This window comes from Strix aluco, chromosome 3 (genome assembly GCF_031877795.1).
Source record: "Strix aluco isolate bStrAlu1 chromosome 3, bStrAlu1.hap1, whole genome shotgun sequence".
Lineage (NCBI taxonomy): Eukaryota > Metazoa > Chordata > Aves > Strigiformes > Strigidae > Strix > Strix aluco.
This window is the reverse complement of record NC_133933.1, coordinates 99,592,542-99,614,036: the sequence shown is the minus strand read 5'-3', so window position 1 is coordinate 99,614,036 and position 21,495 is coordinate 99,592,542. Positions and strand designations below refer to the sequence as shown.

Genomic DNA, 21,495 nt, shown 5'->3' with positions numbered 1-21,495 from the left:
ATCATCTTAATAAGAATGTGAATTTTGGAATTTGGAGAAACAGGTCTTCTGCTGCTAACTTTTCACAGCTTGCTTGTAACATTCTGGTAATATTCTCTGAGAGTATTCCTTGAGAATTGCATTAATAATGAATGCATAGATACAGTACACAGTGAGCAGATCCACTTCTCTCAGTCTTTTCAGAGTTGAAACTCTTCAAGTTGAGGGTAAAAAAAATTACAGGAAGTGGCAGTACAATTTCACATTATTTCTGAGCATGGAGACCCACCAGTAGCTCAACCTGACCTCAGCCCATGTCATGTCACTGAAGGGAATGGTCCCCCTTTCTCCCCTGTCTGTGCGGTCTTGCCTTCTGTAATAGCCCCTACTGGATTCTTTTTTTCCCTTTCCAGGTGGATGAGTGTATTGATCTGATTTACCATACAGTTGCTGGAACATTAAAACTTGTTTGAGGAGGAGCAAAAACATGTGAAAGGGGTTTTGGACTGCAGATTGCGCCTCCTGTTGGCAGCACTGTCTTAAGCTGACTCGAATCATGAAACTGTGCCTTGCTTGAAGGGAAAATGATAGATGCTTCTGATTCTGAAAGACTATTTTTCTTTCTTAGTGTCCTAATAACATCTAAGAGCAGTATGTTATATTTGAAACTATAGTGATTCAATTTAAAAAATTGAACTAGAGGAGCTAATGTGACTTCCCTGAATGACATAGCTTTCTACAGGGGAAAAAAATGAAGATGTTGGTAAGTGATAAGAGGGATGACCTTTATTTGATATATCTTACATAGGACACAACAGTTCACATGGGCTTTTTTGTCATGATTTTTTGCAACAGTTTCCTTTGTGGTACCTGAATTTCCATCTCTGGTTAAATGTACGATGTATTTGCTGTTAAAACAAAGATTGCCTTTCATTAAAATCAGCTGGAAAGTGAATTGTAAGGCTTGTACACTTCATTACTGACAGATGAGAGGAACAGAATTGCACAGCTGCAAAACTTAAAAAATTTGAAAGACCAGTAGATGCCAGAAAATGAGTTGTCAGACTTGTCTTGTGGTCTCCCATCTGTTGTGTTTGCTAAACCTTGATTTCAAAATTAACATGTTGTTATGTGTCTGGTAAAAACTGCTGCCTGTTTGCAAGGGGTGGAACTTTGAAAAATTGTGACCCTGGTTACCAGGAAAACCCGACATCCCACACCTTTATCCCCAGAAAACAGAAACGTTCAAGCCACTCAGTGGTATGTCATTTGCGAGGCTAGTATGCGGAATCGAGAAGTGAAATGATAAATACTTTCAATAAACAGAGTTAAAAAGTTGTTATATAAGAGAATATGGGGAATCATTAACCCTGAAGATGAGCTTCACAGAGCTGTTCCAATTTAAAGTTGCAAGGTAATTTAGTATGATTTCTTTCTTGTTCCCTTCAGTAATAACAGGAAATGAAAGAGGAACTAAAATTATAAGCATGGACCAGTATAAGTTAAGATATATTTGATTAGGAAAGAGCTAATTTAGTATTCTGTGTTTATATGGCTCTTTAAAAAAACAATACTTATTTGAGAGTATTCCCCTTTCAAGTTTTAAAATAAATGTTCATAACCACTGTAGGAATTCTGCCTGAGTGTGCCTGTGGTAAGAATGTGGAGAAAAGGCTTTTGTAGTAATAAGGTAAAATCCCCAGCTGCATTTCCTTTCCCCTCTCTCCTGTCTTATGTACTTAATCCTGTTTCATAACAAGCTGCTGTGACTTATTTGAGGTATTAGTCTCCCAAATAATTCTCAACAAACTTTTGGTCTAATAACTGTTTATATATATCTTTAATTGTCAGAAGTAATGTGTGCCATAGATACGTGAGGTACTTTTTAAAAGTAATTCACTTTCAGGGAAACTTGCTTTCAAATAAATGGGAACCTTTTATCTCTTTCCTGTAAGTTTTCCCTTTGTTTTATTTATTTTAATAAAAATGTGTTAGCTGGGAAATACCTGGACTTTTCATAGAAGAGATTGATAAAAGATTTTAAACAGTCTTTTGGGCACAGTAATTTTCCTGCTGCTCAAGTATCTGAATTAGAATTTGTTAAATGAGATAAACCCCACAATTATAGCAGAGTGTAATCTCATATTGGTCCATATTAGAAGTACTTATTACAAAGTGATTGCAAGATAAGATTTTTTTTGTTTGTTTGTGTCCTATACCTGTATTAAAGCCCTGTAACTAGTTTGGTGGTCATTTGGTAGTCTGTGGACCCCAGCTGGGTTTGGTAGCATTAAATTTTTATAGATGACACTGCCATTTCTCCTGATGGGGAAGATTAAGGAACAGGTCTAACCAATTGTTTTCTCTTTTTACATTTGTCACTTTGAGAAACAGCGTTTCCCTGCCTGTGTTTTATTATGTGTCTTTTTATATTCTCTTATTTCTGTTCCCATATACCTTATTTTACTCCTTTTCTGATTTTCCTCTTTGCCCCATATTTGTGTGCCTTTGCATGGATTGCTTTTTTGCAGAATACTTATGAGGTTACCAAAAAATTCTGACTAATTTGTGGTCATGTTTAAAATAGAGTATTTGTGTTCCATGATCATTTGAAGTGCTTTAAACGTCAGAAGCATGCTCAGATTGCCTCGAAAAGTGCATGTATGCTGGCATTGGTTGGTACAGACTTGTGACTGGTTGTGTGAAATACTAAATATCTTTACTGCTCTTAAAATGCATTTTTATAAATCCATGAAAGAATTAATAATACAGGGTCTCTGCAGTAGCAAAGGGCTTAGCTTGTAGGACAGGGGGATGTTGAACAGAAATAAAAGAACATTCTCTCTTGTTGGATTCTTTCAACATTTTGCTGACTCAGCCTCTCACTGCAGCAGGAGTTTCTGTTAGCGCAGGTTTGCTTTTGTGGGAAGAGATGTGATCCGTAGAAGATCTGTAGAAGACACAGCTCTGCCAGGGTCAGTCTGACGCAGCCAGTACAATGTCATTGCTGCCTCCAGAGTTGCTTCTTCCTCGAGAGACTCGCTCCTCTGTCCTTTTTCCTCACAGTTCCTTATTTCAGTGCCACACTCCGTATTTACAAAGCTGTGCTGCATCCCCAGCTGAGTTTCCCCATGCACTAAATGAAGCATGCTTGCCTGAGCCAGTGCTCACCTTGGAAGAAGGAGTCTTAGTGGTGGTCTGCAATGGAGGGTGTGTTTTCAACAGGGCCTTGCATTCAGTAGATCCCAAGAGCTCTCCTGAGGTTTTGTGTATTGCAGGGTCACGATTGTTTCTTCTTTTGGTGAACTGATAAATTTAGAAGCTGCCCTGCAGGTGACCCAATGTGCATGTGGATTTTGCAGTCCACAATGTTAAATGCTTGCTCTTGTTAACGTGACTGAGTGCATTTAAGTGTGCGGTGACTGCACTGGGACTCAGGGAAGAGGGAAGGTTGGACACTGCCGTGCGCATTTCTGCCTTTCCTCTGCCTGCCGAGAGGAACTGCAAAACAGTTTCACCTCAGTGATGAATTGCATTATGAAGCTTTTTCAGGATGTACGTTTCTCTTGGAATGTACTTCAGCTAGCAAAGTGTCTTTTCAAGTAAATGCTCATGCAGCTATCTCTGTAAAAGCCCATATGCTTTTTTAATGCATGAGATTTATATTTTTTTTAAATAATGGTTATCCTTTACAACTGCCTTTGCAGACATTACTGCCTGTGGTTCCATGTGAGAGCGTGAAAAAGTCAGATAACCATTACTTCCTACATTTCCTTTTTTGTTGGTAGCAAGATAAATTCTGGTTATTGATAAACCTACTTCTTGCTCAGATTATAAATTACATTTTTCAACAAATGTGATGAAAAAAACTTAATTATCCCCTTGTAAATGATAATCCCAGTGAAAAAAGAAACCTGACAGTTTTGCTGTGTTGGAAAGCATTTTCTGGCGCATGTCAGATTTTGAATCTTTGAGATTTTAATGCAGCTTGATGGATAAGATTTAATCCTTCATACAGGGTGGACAGTAGAGGTCTCCTCTTCCTACAGGAGAGCAGTAATTCTAGCTACCTTTTTCAGAAGACCTTTCCTTACAAGGTCTGTAGTAAGGACACTAAGCTCCAGATATCCTTGAACCTTTTAATAGCGTGATTATGAATTTGCATGATTACATTGAGGATGAAATAAGATAAATTGACATTAGCAAGTACATTCATTTATTTACTGAAGAGAGACTGTGTAGACTGGGGTTGGCAGAAATCTCTTGATGATTTATAAGCTCTCCACTGGTGACTTTGGCTTTGCTTGTGTATGCTGTCTCAGTATACATCTCAAATATTTAGGCTATCTAGCACATTGTGAAGCAAACGCAAAGGTACCTCTTGGAGGATGGGTGTGGAACTGTTTTAGGACAAAGCTTTTAAGCAGTGCAACCAGAGCAAGAGATCTGGTGTTCATCCTCAACCTTGTGTCCATGCCCAAGATAAGTAAAGGTAAATGCTGGAAGCATTTAGAGGAGGAGAGGTTGGCAAGTTCTCAGAGGTAGTGTTATAGATTGTCTTTTTTTCCCTCAAGTCTATGACATTGGAAATTTAATACGAACTGGAAGATGCTGCCTTTCAGAGAAGTCAGCAAATCAGCTGTTGAGAAGTGTCTTGCCTGTGTACAGGCAGGAATGTCTTCCTGAGTTTAGAGTCAGGAAAGCCAGGAGCTGGAATATGCTCCATTTGCAGGTGTATCTCCAACTTGTTTTGTGTACCAGCTCCCAACCATACGCACTTCTTGCTGTGTTGCCTTTCAGTCATCATGCTGTAAATTGCTGAACCCTGTTTTACAGGTTTCCTTTAGCCTCTGGAATCATAGACTGATTCAGGGTGGAAGGGATAGTAGCATGTCATATAGTCCACGCACCTGCTGAAAGCAGGGTCAGCACTCCATCCAAACCATGTTGCTTGGAGCTCTGTCCCCTCAGGTCTTGAAAGCTTCCATAGGTGGAGCTTCCACAGCTTATCTGGACAACCTGTTCCAATGCTTAAGTATCCTTAAGACTGTTTCAAGTCTCAGTTTACTCAGTCTCCATTTGGAGACTGTCCTTCAAATCACTCTTACATCGGCAACATGAAGGTGAAGCAGTTGCAACTTGCTCATTGTCCTGACAAAATGGTGCTAGAGACTCAGTGAAAATCTTTTCTTTGTGTGGTGTCAGACCTTCATCCAACTGTCAGTCTGCTGTTCATCCCAAATCTATTCCCTGCACTGCCTGTGCTGCAGTGACTCACATTAAGACTCTACTTCATTAGCTGCCGTTGTAGCCTAGGCTTTTAAAATGCCAAACCGTAGTTACATCATCAAAGATGATCCAAATGCATCTCGATGAATTATCAGGTGGTGCTTCTAAACATCATGGCATAGTTTCTCAGGGTAATTTGGCAACTACTGCGTAGCAGGTTCGTGCTTCTGATCCAATTTTTAGTGCTTATTTTCATCATATTGTAAATTATATTTCTTGATGGTATTTCTGTTGTTTTTTCCTCTGTTTATGAAATACTCAGCTATCCTGCTTCAGCTAATGGAGCAAAAAGTAGCAAGAGGCCCTTATACTGATGGATGCTGCTGTTTTCGTGGGTGATTAATGTGTGTTCTTACAGTATACCACCTTTCTGAATACTATTGATTCTTTTCTTCAAAACAGGGAGAGTAGCTTTAAAGCATCTTTGTCAAAATATTTCTGACCTCTTTTGTTATCTGAAAAATGTAACCCTTAATAATCTGGAAATGGTGTTTTCCTCATTTAATGCAGTCAAAAGAGAGATTAACACAGTTTTTTTTCAAATTATTCTTCAAAAATTTTCACCAAAAATATCACTACTAGTCTAAGCTTTAAGAACCCCAGCACTTTTCTGGAATCTTAATGCTAACTGAAGAACTCCTGTCTGTTATCAGTAAGGCATTTTTCCAGGTTGTCATCAGAGTCAGGACTTGAGAATGAGATTTGAGACTGGTGCAGGGTCAGTTTGAGTATTCCTGTGTCATGTTACTGGGACTTCCAGGTGCATGCCAGAGAAAATGCGCTGTACCAGGGTGGGGCATGTGAATCTTACTGACTTTGCTTTAGCACAGGTCATGCCACTGAGATGTTTGTACCGTGTTCTCCATTCCTGTGGGCTTCAGGAAGGTGTTTTAGTATAGACACACTGATGGATCCAAACTGTCATACCCTCTGAAAAGTTGTAGCACTAAGCCTGCAACTGCCTGATTAGGTTTGCACATGCCACCTCTTGGAAGATGCTGGACTGAGGTTTGAAAGTGTTGGTAGACCCAACCTTCTTCATCTATTTGGGCACATTTACTGTACCATCAATGGCATGCTCTGTAGCATTGTTACTGTCTGGGATTTTGCACTACCTAGGACAATTTCATTCTCTTGTTACATAAAATAATGGAGAGCTGATTGTATTCTGATCTTATTTACATAGTATTTTAACGATATTTGTGATAATTGAATATGATATGTGAGTGACAAGTTCTTGATACTGAATTGTTACATGGAGGCCCAAACAGATACAATAGAATAGATCAGGTTTATGGGTTAGTTGTGTATATGAGAACTAAGCAGTGCTTATGGTACAGCTGGGAAATAGTTGAAAGAGACTTGGGTTTGGTTTTCTTTTTTAAATAGAAAAAGAAACATTGAGACACAAATTGAGTAATGAGGTGAACCAGAGATGAAAGGAAGATGAGGAACGCAGGGCTTGGGGGGAAGAGAGTGATGAGGCTTGATGCTTTTTTTGTTTTTTGATATTTCTTTTTAAAATTGCTGTCAAATGAGGAATATATATCTTAACTTTAGAAAGCATTTCCTTATTTTATGTATTACAAATGTAATTCCTTTGTGAATAAAGTACCCTGCTTCAGTATCATAGCTCGTCATTTGCAGATAGATCCTTAGTATATATGGCATTTAAAGATGAGGGACAGTGAATAATTTGGGTAAATACTGTGTAGGAGGTTGTTTTTCTTATTTAAATATCTTGATGCAGTTAAATAATTGTTTCAAAGATCTGGGCACAAGATTTTGAATTAATGTTTACATATTTTCCCTGAGCTGAACTCCTACAGGATTTTATTATTCAGATTAACAGGTGAACATTTTATGTTATAAACTGCTTAAAGTATAAATCTACCGAAAATCAAATCCACCTGTCTCAAACAAGCAAACAATACACTTTCATCTCCCCATTAACCCAAATTAAAATATATCGGGCAGGTAAAGGGTTTAGTGGATAAAGGGTAGAATAGTCTGCTTTTGATTAATTGCTAGCAAGTAATAAGAGGAAAAGGAAGGATGTCCTAACAACCTCTTGGTTTCACAAATTACATTCTAAGCATGAACAGTTCTATTGATTGCTTTCTTTGAGGCCCAGATTGTAAACAGTCACTTAATAGCATCTTTAGGGCAAATGAGTCTTATTGCATTAAGTAATAGGAATATCCCATTGCACCTTTTTTCCATTCGGTGCTCTGTTCCTATTTTGCCTTTGTCTTTCATTTTACCTTGTTATAGTCCTAATTTATTAATCTATCCACATTTGGCAGAGTTGGTAAGCCTTAGTTAAATTTATGCTCTGTAGAGCAGTCACGTTGTTGTAAACATGAACTGAGAATGATGCAGATTTTGGATATTTTAAAGCCTAATAAAGTGACCCAGTTTGATAGGTTATGGTGAGATGAAGTAAAATATCTGGCATGTCTCTGAACTACTGAGACAATGTTTAATATAAACCATACCAACGATTTTGCATGCTTTTGTTAGTAACTGAAGTAACAAGCAGTATGCACTGCCATGACAGGCTAGTCATTGGATCATGGGAAGATGCAGCTTGTAGTGGTAGGGTGTCAGGCTCTTGATAAATGTTTACTGTGGATCCAGAAATGACACTGAAACTGGGGCTGGTGGAAAGTTATCTCCTTGCTGAGGCCATTATACATTATAATGTATCACGTGTCCTCAGTATAGGTGAATGAGTAACTGAATGATGGAAGTCACATCTGACCTGGAGGAAAGGAGTACATCAGCGTACTAGATTGCACCCTCCTGGATTAATGTTTAGAAGGCTCTCTTAATATCCTCAATTCCATACACTCTTGGAGAAGATGACAGTGAAAGGTTAATGTTGAGTTTTTTTAATCCAGTACAAAATGAATTTATTTACTGTTTATGAATCAGTTAAGGAGTGTATATGGAATAACATTTGACCTGTGCATTTTTAAAAACAAATTATATAATTATTAGTTTGCAATAAGTTAAGTTTTATTTGATTTTTAAAAGGTAGGAATCATTTTGCTGTCATCTCCTATTTCTAGCAATATTACTGGTTCATTAAATATCTTCTATTATAAAGCATTCTTTGATATATAGTTTTGACCAGACTAAAGTTGACTTTTTAATTTTGTGGAAGGAAATTAAGACATTTTTTATTGGTTGATTGTTAGGCTAGTACACAGTTGCATTGGTTGCTAGTGAAGTCCTGGATGGTCAGCTTTAGTTGAAGTGTTAGAAGCCAAAATCAGAACAACACAGTAGATTAGAGTAGTTTGGATTTGAATAGTGGGGATGATGAAAATGAACCGTAAGATTGTGAGTGAGTGTGCACCCTGAGTGGAATACAAAGGATAAATTGCATAACTCACTCATAAGGGCATTTAGGACCATGTTTGTGCCTAAAAAGACATTTTTGTCTTCCTGTTCTCTAATTATGAATGTTCTTGCTCCCTCCCTTTCGTTGGTGCTAGTGTTTGTGGAGCTGTGTGGTAGGTCATGTCGAGTTAATTGAGGAGCTGAAGCTAACCCCTTCAAACAAAAATAAATGATCTGAAATGGGATGAGATAGATAGAATGTGTCATCTAAGGGTATTTATGGGTGCTTGTGTTATGTAAAGACTTCCATAAAATCAGTATGGGTGACAATTAGGGATTTCATAGAGGAAAATCAAAGTTGGAAACAGTATGGAGCTGAATAAGATTAAAAACTGTTTAAAGATGGGGGCAAAGATCTAAAAGACTTCTGTGTTCATTTTTTCAATTTTAGGCTTTAGGCCTGTGGTTCCTGCCTTTGATGGCGTAAGGCAATAGTACTGTGCCTTAACACTGCAAGTACTGTCCTATTTTGCCTCGTGTGACCCTGTATTTGTGCTTTTAAATATCTGGTGGCCTCAAGCAATGTAGAGAGTAAATGGTGTGTTTTCTGGGGATCACTGAGGAGGAGGCGGGGGGACACATTGTGGTTTCACAAATAGCTCCTTCAGGGGCAGAACTGGCTATAGCAGTCCTGTAGATATGCTATGTGGTAGATCTTTCTGAGATCAATTTTGATCATTCATATCAGTTCTCCAGTGTAGTTTACCATGTATCTCCATAAATGTTTGCCCCAACACTGTGGGGCGTGGAAAGACTAGCTCTGTGTTGAGACTTTTATTCATGTGTTTGACTGCTACTCTGGTTAATGATAAAGAAAAAAACTCAACAGGATGAAGAGTCAAAATAAGACAGTTTTAAGCTTCATAGACTTCCTTGCCCTGTTCCTCCTTCCCACTCTCTGTTCCTGCCTTTGTCACTGTATGTGTCTGTATATGGTAAATGAGATGTACTGTACCGCATGTGTTGCAAATCACTGTCTTTTGCTTTAGCTTTTACCAGATTCGTGCATCTATGAAAATTCCTCCAAGAATTCCACACAAATTAGAAGCTAGCCTGTTACATGCAACTGGTAAGTGCAAAAACGTTTAGTAAATGCGGTCATTATCTTACCTTGCTAATTAAGGGAGCATGCTTTTTGTCTTATATTGTTATAACTAATATAAAAGTGGTTTTAGTTTTTTTATTAACACAATAAAAACATAAGCTGTTCCATGATCTGCTGAAAAACTAGCTTGTGCTTAGCAATAAAACTTAAAAGTTAATTACAGAATTTTGTTACTGTTTTTCCTCTGTTAATTCTCTTTGTTGGTATCAAAACATAGTGATTTCTTTATATTAGTCTTCTGTTTTTTCCACTGATCTACTCTGTCTTCTCCGTGTTTCAGGCTAAGATGAACCAAGGGCAGACCTCATTTAAGTAGATACTCCAAAGTAGTGGAGAACTTCAGATATAGACTCTTATACAGATTGCTAAGCTAATTTTTTTTCCAAAGACTTTGAAAGGATCCAGTTTTGCTGTTTTCAAACTTGTTCTCTTGCTGTCTGGTGGCAAAGTTGAAAATAAATTTAACCTCTTGAACAGAATTACCCACTCCCTCATCTTTTTTCTTTTTTTTTTTTTTTTTTCAATGTGGCACTCACTTTTGGCTTCTTTGTCTATGCAAACTGAACCCAGAGAAACCTGCTGGTGCTCTCCTAATTCTGTGAAGCCCACATCTCAGCATGCTGTAAAAATGTGAAAAGCAAAAAATGAATTAATTTTTCAAATGTCAGGTGAAATTCTTGGAATTGCAAGCAAGAAAAACCTACTAGTCAACCTGAATTTTTGAGGCTATTTTAAAAGTAACTCTGAGTAGAGCGACAGTGTAGATACTGAATTTTATTCAAGCTTCCTGAATATTTCTTGGATTTGTGTGAAATAAATAAATAATTCTCATGAACCAAAATTACTCAGCTTCAAAGGCAAAGTTTAGTGTGGTTTAGGGATTTGAGCTCTGCTAAACTGATCCTTTAGTAAAACATACTTTTTTTAATAGTGTCACTTAATGATATGTTTAATATTGCTGAAAAAAATGTTTTTCCATTTCGTGGTATATTTTAGAATGGTCTTCAGTTATTTTTTTCAGAAAGCTGCAATCTTGTTAGTAAATTGTGATATACGTGTTAGCTCTTTTGTCTTATTACTAGGCATAAAGGATGTAAACGTTAAGACTGCAATTTGATGTGAGTTTAGATCAGCAGTACTGTTTTAAAAAAAAAAAAAATCAGCCCATGATTCCCACCGGCCACTCCTTCTTACCTTCATATTGCTCTGTGGCCAGGGAACTCAACTGGGGCACTGATGCAGCTGACAAGCAGCCGTTTTACAAAAAACCAAACCCCTCCAATCCCAAAAACTGGGGTCCTTTTTAGACCAGGCTCTGTTTAGTTTATCAGGTAGTTACTGATAATGTTTGTGCCACAACAAAGCGGAGAGAAGGTTACAAGCTGGTCAGTGAAAGGGCATTAGTTTGTCCTTGTGGATATGATAGTGCTTGGTCTTGCTGAGGACTTCTACCTTCCATTTGTTTCAGCTGCTTGCTTTATTTAGCAGAGCTGGATGCTTTAGCTCTAACTCACAGCTCTTCTGCTCAAGGTGGTGGAACAGCTGACGCCAGTTACTGAGACTGCCATTATTTGTAGAAAATAGCAGCTATGAGGCTAGGTGTGGACTAGCACTGAGAGGGTTGACCTACTATCTGAAAGTGTCTGCTGCTTGTTGACCATAGAGGAGGCTGGACAGGAGCCCACAGCTCTCATTCTTGAGAATGATGTCCTGTGTTGGTTAGGTACTTCTGCCTATACTTTTCTGTCTATCTCTTGTCTGTCTTCCTCATACTTATCTGATCTAAATCCTGTTCCCTTTGACAGCATCATGGTTTTCCTAGTCCAAGTCATTTTGCCTACTTCTAGCTCTCCCTAGCCTCTGCACAAGTCACCTGCAATTTCCTTACCTTAGCTGTGTGTTTCTCCCTCTCCCACAGACTGTTTCTTTGATCTGTCTCTTCCTTTCATTTACCAAAGTCAAATACACAGTCTCAGTTTTTCCCTTCTTCCTGTTCTTTTGTGTCTCCTTCCACCCCTTGCCCAGCCCTTCCCAGCTCTTCATGAGGTCCCATGATACCTTAAATCCAGTTTTCTTCCATTTGTGTTTCTTATGTCTTTTAGTAGTTCACTAGAATTGCTCAGGACCCAGAATAAGTGTCATTACAGTTGTGATAGGGCAAGCCACTTGCTTTAGCTCCAGCCTCGTGAAGGTCTCCTGGCAGTCTTGTAATTTGAAGGGAGATGTGATGCTCTAGAAAGTTAAAAGAAAAACGTATGTAATTCTAGTCTGTATGAGGTTGTTTCAGATTTGAAGCTGTTCTGAATTCCTCCTTCTATCAGAAACTTGTGGCTGGTTTGCAGGGAAAAAAAAAAAGGCAGATTAGGAATGAGAGGTCCATTTTTACGATGCAAGAATAAGTTAATTCCTCACTATTTTTCCCCTCTGTTGCTGAGATGACTTTTTGTGTGGATAGAAGCCTAGAAATAGTCTTGACCAATCAGTACGTAGTTGACTTAAAAAATAGTAGTTCTACCTTGTTGACCTCATGTTTGTGAGACCTTGCTGCCCACGTAGATGTGGCTCAGCCTGTTCCTGGCGTCAGCTTTTCCTCTTCGACTCCTCTCACTTGCTTCTGAGGGTGCCGTTTCACATTACACTGAAGTCAGCAGAACTGAGGGCTGTAACTCAGAGTTGGACGCTGCATAGGAAGTGGGACCTTGGCCACGTGTCTCCGTTACTTCTTTTGTATCAGACCGGAGTGGGAGATCCCTTTTGCTGATGCTGTGCGGTTATATCAGATTACGTGTTATGTGAAACCATACCCGCTCTGCCCTTCACCTGTAACAGATGACATGGGTGGATATAAGCTGAAAGTGGCATTATGTGTAGGGGAATTACACTTTAATGATTCAGCCTTTGTAAGCATTTTGTCCAGGATGCCTAAATTGATGATATGTATGAAAGCACTTCAGCAAAACCCAGTGTTTTTACTTGTTTCTTGTTTCTGAAGGAAGTTGAACTAAGATGTTATGAAGATTGTAGAGTGGGAGTGTTTGCCAGGTACAGTGATTTTTCTGTCAGAGGCCTGTAGAACCCAAATCTGTAAAGCACAAACTTTGCAGAAAATTTTCTTTTCTGGATTCCTTTGAAGTAATTTATTAAGAATAATCAAAATAATTTAAAAGAATGTTTTGCACCCCCGTTTACACCATTCCTAAGACTTTGTGTTCTGGAAGAGGTTAATGTTCTTGAGCCTGCTTGTAAAGGAGTGATAAGAAAGCATTGGCACTTCTGTAACTTGTGTTCTTCCAAGTTCCATCTTCTTTTATGTGTTGTTTCACAGGATAGTGCCTATCATGATATTTCCTCTGTGATAACCCCTTGCTATTATGCTAAATACTTCCTCAATAACTGGTTTAAACCATTTCTCATTTCTTCTACAAGTCTTTTAACCTTTTTTGAGCAAAGGATTTCTGAACTCTTTTTCACGAGCAGCCTCTGGACTGAAAGCAGAAGTGTCATATTGAATGAGAAATGTAAGGGTCGGGTGATACACTTGGAACTGGTCTGGCCAGAGCAGTATGCAAAGATACAGAAGGAAAGAATGAACCACCTCTGTTCTTGATTAATTCAGTTGAGTGGTGTATGTCATTTAACCTCTCTGCCTCATCTGTAGGTAATTAAAAGTTCTCAGTGTGGTTAAACCTTGCAAATCACTGTGAATACTGGATGAAACAAGACAGATTTCAGGATTTTTATTACAATTTTTGATGTCTAGAATGTCTTGCTCCAATTTGGAGCAAAGCAAAAATTCTGCAGTTCAAACTTATATTAAAAGCAAATTACATTAAAAATATTGATACAATATTTCTTTGAAATAAAATGCAGTTCTGAAATGGAAACTGCTGATACTATTGGTGTTACAGTTTTAATAGTCATCATGAAAATGATAGGAATGATAGTTCCACTTACTAGCTGCTCTGTGGTTTCCAGATGCTAGACCAATTATATTAATACTTGTTTCTCTTTTCAGGTGCAGATCTTGCCTTTCCTGCTTCAATCCACGACAACATAGTTTGCAGTAAAACATTTCAGATTCTTTACAAAAATGAGGAAGTTTCTGTGAACGATGTGATGATTTTCAAAATAAAAATGCTGTTAGATGAGAGGAAGGTAATCTGCCATTTAACTTTCCTATATTCACATAATTAAGTCTTCATTATATACAATTCCGATTAGTATAAATAAGGGACCTGAAAAGATTTCATGCTTTACAATTTCTTTTTAGATTGAGGAGTCTCTTAATGAAATGAATTTTCTGCTAACATTAGAGCTACACTTCACGGATACAGACTATTCGTAAGTTTAAATGTAGAAAATTTTATTAAAGAAACAATATATGTTAACTTTTTAAAATTACTAAATCAGTATTATATATAGTCATAGTGTGTTCATATTAGACATATGAAGGTAAAAAATCAGTTCAGGAGTCTGTTAAGATTTCATAACTGATTTGTCTGATTCTGATTTTTTTTTTTCTCCATATTTTTTTTCCTGAGGAAGATGTCATTGCATTCCAAAATATAGACCTATGCTAAATTGCTATCTGCATCAGTTATCAATAACTTGTACTTTAAATATGATCATTCTAATTGTATGTTGTTTTGTTTTACTTTCTTTTTAGACCAGATGACCTGACCACACTACAGCCAATTAGTAGCCGAACTTTAAAGTTGCACTTTAACTTACACCGGGGCCTTCATCATTACGTCAATGTTATGTTTGATTACTTCCACCTTTCTGTCATATCGGTTATAGTTCATGCTTCTTTGGTTGCTCTGCATCAGCCATTGATAAGGTAATCTTTTGTTAATAAAATGCAAATAAATTGTGTTTTGGCACATCTGAAAGGATGGCACAGCATTATCTGGGAGAGGAGCAAGTACTGAGGAGGTGGGAATTATCATAAGCTAGTATTGCTGTTGAAGACTTCATCTGATAAAACTTATACACTTAAAGTAGAAGCATGTATGTAAAGTGTAAGTTGTCACACTGTACCACAAGTGAAATTCAGGCATTTCACCTGTATTCATTCCATAACTGTAGGGTCAAACTTCACTTCATTGTCAGAAAATGAAAAACAGGTTTTGTTACTAATTTTCAGTCAGAAATGTATTTGTCCCTGCTGACTTTTTAAAAGGTTGCAGAAAATCTGAGGGTTTTCTTACATTTTTTCCTCTGTTTCTGGCTTTTCAAGTGATGATACAATAATGCTATTTAATTTTAAACCTCAACTTGATAATAGCTTGTGTGAGGAGATACTGAATCAAAACAGCAATTTCCATGCTGCTTCTGTTATCTTTACAGTAGGATGTTACTGGTGTCCACAAAATCATTTTAGGGATCCAAGTTGTCCTTCTAATCAGTTAGGGGTGGGGAGAGGAAGAAACCTTCAAGTTTACAGTATCTTATTTCAGCTGGGCTACTCCATATTGTAATATTTAGCAAATACTTTATACTTGCTGTATTCATATCCAGCACACTTTTCTGGAGCACCTCTTTCTGAAAAATCTGGACATTGCAGACTTCGCTTCCCTTTGTCCTTTGGGCTTTCCTGGGTGACAGTTTGCTCCTCTGCTTGGGTGACACTCACATTATTGATATCCCTCCCTTTGCTAGGAAGGGGTCACTTCTTGAGTGTTTTCATTTTCAGAGTAGCATCCAGGTTCACCTTGTCTCAGGAACACCAAATATTTACACTTTCCTTGAAAGAGAGGACATAATTCCATGTGGTTACAGCCCTAATCTACTCTTTTTATTAACCTGTCATTGCTTCTTTCTGTCCATTATCTAAAAGTCTGCACTTTCTGCGTTCATTCATCTTTCATTCATTTTTCCCAGCTCTTTGTTCTCACGAGGCTACTGTTGCAGGATGCTCTGTCCTCTCAGGGGATCAGGATGAGCTCTCCTCCTCAGTAGGCAGAGATCAGGCATCCCTTAGGAAAACATCAATGGCAGTTTGTATGACAGTTTTCTAGCTGCTTGTTACTGTTTCAGTTGTAGGAGGTAAAGTCCCCACAGCAAAGTTTGCAGAAAATGAATGCTTCTTACCTGTTACAGTTCAAAATTTATGGCTTAAATTTTCAGGAATATTGTTTAAATTAGTTGAGGTTTGCATTGGAAATAATGAGGAAGAGCTTCCACAATCTGCTGGCACAGAGTCTGCTCACCTTCATTGTAAGAGATGGCGACCGTTGAGGGTAATAATGTCTTAAATTTCTCCCAACTAGCTCGAGACGTGCTTTGAAGAGAACTGCTTTAGAAGCACTGCTCCCCTAGTGCAGCACCAGAGACTTAACTGAGATATCTGGGCCATCCTGAGGGGTTTTAAAAGGGCAGCCCATCGTGCTAGGAACTTCCAGGATCTTACTGAGGGTCCTTGTTTCTACTACTTTTCAAGAAAAATCAAGAATTTGTTTTAACTATGATAGTTTTGTGGCACATAGTATGTTCAAATTACCAGTTCATTTGTGCTTTTTGCAGTTTTCCTCGCCCAGTGAAGAATACATGGTTGAACAGGAATGCACCAGCACAGAACAGGGACTCTGTGATTCCTTCTCTTGAAAGTGTGGTCTTTGGCAATAACTACACAAAACAGTTATCAGCAGATGTAAGAATATATCAATTTAAGATTTTATTTGTATTTTGTTGGGCGGTGTGAATATTGTCTTTTCTGCAGAAATATCGCTTGATAAAGAATGGACTTTGTTAGAGTTCCTTTGGTGTGCCACTGATATGGGAAATGAGAAAATTTGTTCCGAAAGGCTATGTTACATATTTCAGGAACACACAGATGGAATGCTTACAATATTAAGTGTTTAACCTTCTTTTTTAATATAGTGCAATCCATTGAAAATTGCAGAAATGTGGATGAGGTTTGTGAAAAGAGGCAAATTGCTTATCTGTCATTTCAGTTATTCTTTTCATTTATTGTACAAAATTAATACGTGCCTCTTTTTTTTTTTTTTTTTAGGGTTGCAGTTTTGTTGTTTCAGAGTCTTTCCTCAGTCATGCCTATAATTTCCACTATACACTTTGTGCCAGTTTGCTGCTTGCTTTCAAAGGGTTACATAGCTATTTCATTATGATAACAAAGGAGCTCCCCTCTTCTCACCGAATTGAACTGGGTATGTTGAATTTAATAAAATGCATCACTTTATTGTTGATGTTTATTAAGAATACCCCTCTTCTAAACTAAACTGGCATTGATTTCATACATCTTCTATATCTAAAATCTTTTTGCTCAAACTGAGCTGGAATTTAATAACTCAAGAAAAAAATAAAAAAGAAACAAGTACTGTCACGTTACTAATAAAAGATAACAGCCTGAATTTATGAAAATAGATATTTTCTTGTTGGTCTTGATTTGCTCTGTTATTTCAAATCAGTGTGTTTAGTGGTGAGAAAGTAGAGAAACTCTTAATCCAAGTAGCATGCTACACTTGTTTGCTATAAGGAAATACTGTATATTTGTATAAAAATTGAAACTCTGTAAGCTTTGATTTGAGAATATTGCAGTGGAAACTTACCTGAAAAAAAGACCTACAAGAAGAAATTGCTGCTGGCTCAGTTTGTAGTGTAACTTTTTAAACAGACTTAGTTACCTAAGAATTAGGAAAAAATCTAAATAGACAAGAATGGTTTCTATAAAACTGAGTAGTTAAAATATGCTTTCAGAGAAGCTATTTCTTTAATAAAGTTAAAATTAAACTCTTACAGGACAGTCTTATAGAAAGAAATTTAAGTTCTGTGGCCATGAAATCTTCTAGTAACTACATTCAATAAAAGTAACTGCGAAAATATTACATGAAACATAAAGTACAGAAATGCACGTTACATTTCTGTAGAATGCAGGTATATTAGAGAGTTTAGCCTCAGCTTGTGAACTAGGAGAGCAGTGGAAGTAAAAATAGAAAATACATTGGCAAGGATGATTTAGACCTTTTCCTCATCAAGCATACACCTTTTTAGTCATGTAAAGTTCTATTTAAATCTGAAAAATAGATCTTTTGGAATTTACATTGATTGTAGACAGCATTTATTGATTCTTGTATTGTTTAATTTGACCAATGTCAAAACTAAGCATTAGGAAACAATAAGGTTGGAAATTGAGATATGAAAGCTATTTTAAAAATGTGATGTGGTCAATTAGTGATTCAAACAAATAGTGTTTCACTTGTGTATTACAAAATACAAAGCTAATTTTTAAAAAAAAAAAAATTTTGAGGGAGGGAGTGCATTAAAAATCTGTGCATAGAAAAATGCCATAAACTGAGGCTTTTTCTTTATAGAAGCAAAAATACCGCTACAGTTACGGTGCAAAGAATATTTCTGTGTCAGTTCTCTTAATCTTGATACAGAGGGGAACACCCTATTAAAGGAATGACTCAACTGTTAGTCTTCCTTTTAAGGACAAAATGTGCTTTTTCTCAAATAGAATCTGTTGGCACTATTGTTGTTGTGAGGATAGGCTTAGACTAAATCTTGATACTTAAATGTTTCAGATAGGACTTTCAATTCCTGAATTTTCATAAGCTTTAGTGGAACTTGAGTCAGACCTTTTGTCATTTCTGTGGGTAATTTAGCTTACCTTTAGGAATGCAGATTTGAACAGAAATGCTCAAAATAAATATATGAAGAGAAAATTACTACTTACATTTAACATTCATTGTACATATTCTGCTGACAGTTTGTTTCCTGTGGAGGGTTTTTTTTTTTTGTTATTTTTGAAGGCTCTGCTAGAATTACTTTGTTTTCTTATTTGTAAATCTTTTTTAAATTTATTTCAGTTATTTTGTATGTACATTGATTGGGACAATTGATATAACAAAAAAGGACTAGTGATGTAAATATTAATTATGCTTCTATTACCTTGTGCTCATGAAAATTAACTAATGCCTACCATTAACACTAATAATTCTAAAATCTAAATTTCTGTGATGTCTATAAAGAAATTGAAGTTCTCTAGACTTCACAAAGTACACAAATGTCATTTGCATTTATTTTTAAATTTAAAGTAAATGAACTGTTCTATAGTGGAGATTTTATGTGTGAAGTTTAAATGGGCATGGCAAAAGAGAATCTCAAGTCCTGTTTAAATTCCAGAATCGTCACTTTTTTGTTTTAAATTAAATTATTATGTCTTTAATTTTGTTTCTTCTGTTTGCTTTGCTATTGCTCTGTCAAATAATTTTAACACAAGACAGTGATTTTGCAGAAGCATGTGCAGACAACTGCTGGACTTGATAATTGTAATTGAACACTTCAGTATTATTGGTTTCAGGAAATAAAAAATGCTAGCTTAATGTGTGTCACAAGTGATAATCTAGAAACTACACTAAAATTATATGCTTTCATGTACTGATCTAACTGCACTAATTGCGAGGCTAGCAATAAGCTTTTTTACTAACTTTAAGGCAAATAATAAATCACAGATGAAAAAAGGAGTGTAGTAACTAGTCATGTGTGTGCAATCCCTATAACTAGCCAAGGCCAGCATGCAGGTCCTTTATGAACGCCTTCTCAGAAGAAAATATCCACGAACCCAGAGAGACGCCTACCTAGGTATGTTTTCAACGCAGGTGATATAACCCCTCAGATTTTTATTCATAATATAAAATATTACATTCTTATTAATAATATAAAATATTACATTCTTTTGTAAACAGGAACACTATTTCACTATTCAGCCATAGTGAATGTATGTTGAACTCTGATGAACTCTGCAGAATTGAGCTACTTATTTCTAGGCTGAATATAGATAATAAAATGAGAAATTATTACTATTTTTTGGTTTAGTGTTGTTCTACTTTACGAAACAAAAATGATTGAAGAGTTCAGTCAGTTATCACCATTTAAATAAAACAGCTAAAAATTACAGCTTCACTTAATTCATCACAGACTCAGTTATTTAGATAATTAAAGACAAATACCTTTTTTTCCTGAGAAAACTTTCAGATTGCTTCTGGTATCTCAAGGCTTGATTATTCCAAACACTACACAAGATGTTCTCAAAGCTTAAGGTGCATTTGTCCGTATCTAAATGGCCAGTTTTCCCTTTGGAGACTGTCAGTGTTGGCCTGATGCTGGACAAAAGATGACAGTGCTGTTTAGGCACAAGGAAGTTTGTGATGGGAAAAGAATAAAAGGGCAGTTCAGTCTCATACTAGGTCACCAACTTAATTTTCTATAACTGTGTTTTGGTTTTGTTTTAAAAAGAAAACAAAACTGTTTTTTATCAGAGCCAGCAAAATTGTATCAGATGTTTGCTGGGTGAACATTACTGCTGTAGAATGTTAGTATTTAGTTTCCTTTTGTCTCATATCCTGTCGTCTTTTTTTTTTTTTTTAATATAACATTGTAGTTTGGGATTTTCCATAATGATTCTAGACTTCAGAGTTCTAAATGTGGTTCAAAGCCTATTCTCAATTCCAGTGTGACAAGATAAATAATCAGTATTGTTTCTCATAAGTAAACCATTTAATTTTTTCACTAATGACAAAATTTGTGTGGCCCCAAACACACCAAAAGTAGTATCATATCTTAAACCATTTTCATGTATTTTCAGAATAATTATCATCAAGCACTGTTTAGCTAATAATTTCTTTCAAAAACATTTCTAAACTTGTTTCTGAGAACTTGATGCGTTTCTGCAATTTGCATATTTTCTCAGAACTTTTGAGCTATGTGAGTTAATTTGTTTGGCATTAAGTTTAAACCGAAGTATAATGGATGCAGTTAACTGAAAATCAATATATACTTACCCAATCTAGGTGGTATCATTCAAAGACAAATTGAGTAAGCACACTGTTGCTGAAATTTATTACTTTGAGTTTCAAAGCATGTTTTGTTGGTGTGTGTTTTCAAGAAACATTGGTTTTTTCCTTAATACTGTGTTTCAGAAATGAATTTATATTTAAATAGTTCTTACAGACAATTTTAGGGTTTATCAATTGTTCCCTTGTTTACTGGTACCTCAGATGTAGAAGGAAATCAAAACATCGTATGAAATTATTATTTATTTTATCAGATTCCCTTAATTAGACTAGGAATGATTAACAAGGACAAACATCTTACATGAAGGAATAAATCTGTTTTCTTTATAAATAAGTCATTCAAGGTTCAGATCCAGTTTAAGCTGCCATACCATGGAAGATTGATTTGCTCTTAACATTGAGCTGTTGAAAGGAAGATCAATTAAAGAACAGTTTTATTTAACTAAAATATAATTCCTCAGACAATTAAAGAATTGTATTTATATTCACATATCTTGCAAATCAGGCAAATAATATACCTGTAGAAAAATGGTATTGGAATAAGGTATCTCTAGAAAATCTGAGGTAGAAGAGAAATTGTGTTACCTTGGTTGTGAACAATGACATTGGTGCTGAATAGCTGAGCAGCTCTCGATGGATAATCTGCAAACTGTATAATTTAAATCACAGTATTTTCAAGTATAATTTTGAATGGAAAATTGGTATCCTTGACAAGATATCATGATAAGTGATCATGATACTCAATTGCAAACATTTTTTTTATTAATTGTGTTCTATCCTCAATCTCAGAAATTATAAGAAGTTATTTTAATGGGAGTTTATAATTTACTTGATTTAAAGATGACTGTGGCACTTTCTATTTGATGGGTTCTTTTTCATGTTTTAAAATTATTTTGT

At 36.3% G+C, this 21,495-nt stretch overlaps 1 protein-coding gene across 11 annotated transcripts in view; it reads left to right on the top strand.

The window, feature by feature from the left end:
- The window catches only part of FAM135A (family with sequence similarity 135 member A), a 94,401-nt gene that overhangs the window by 30,984 nt on the left and 41,922 nt on the right, over positions 1-21,495 (top strand). For 10 of the 11 annotated variants that reach the window (XR_012622644.1, XR_012622645.1, XM_074819795.1 and 7 more), the window contains 7 exons: positions 9,666-9,745; positions 13,797-13,936; positions 14,052-14,122; positions 14,448-14,621; positions 16,307-16,433; positions 16,797-16,950; positions 19,310-19,387. Coding sequence is in view for 9 of the 11 variants with exons in the window: in XM_074819795.1 (XP_074675896.1) it covers positions 9,666-9,745; positions 13,797-13,936; positions 14,052-14,122; positions 14,448-14,621; positions 16,307-16,433; positions 16,797-16,950; positions 19,310-19,387 (824 nt within the window). In the remaining 2 variants the exon portion in view is untranslated. The remainder of the gene's footprint in view (positions 1-9,665; positions 9,746-13,796; positions 13,937-14,051; positions 14,123-14,447; positions 14,622-16,306; positions 16,434-16,796; positions 16,951-19,309; positions 19,388-21,495) is intronic. The other variant, XM_074819796.1, reaches the window with a different exon arrangement.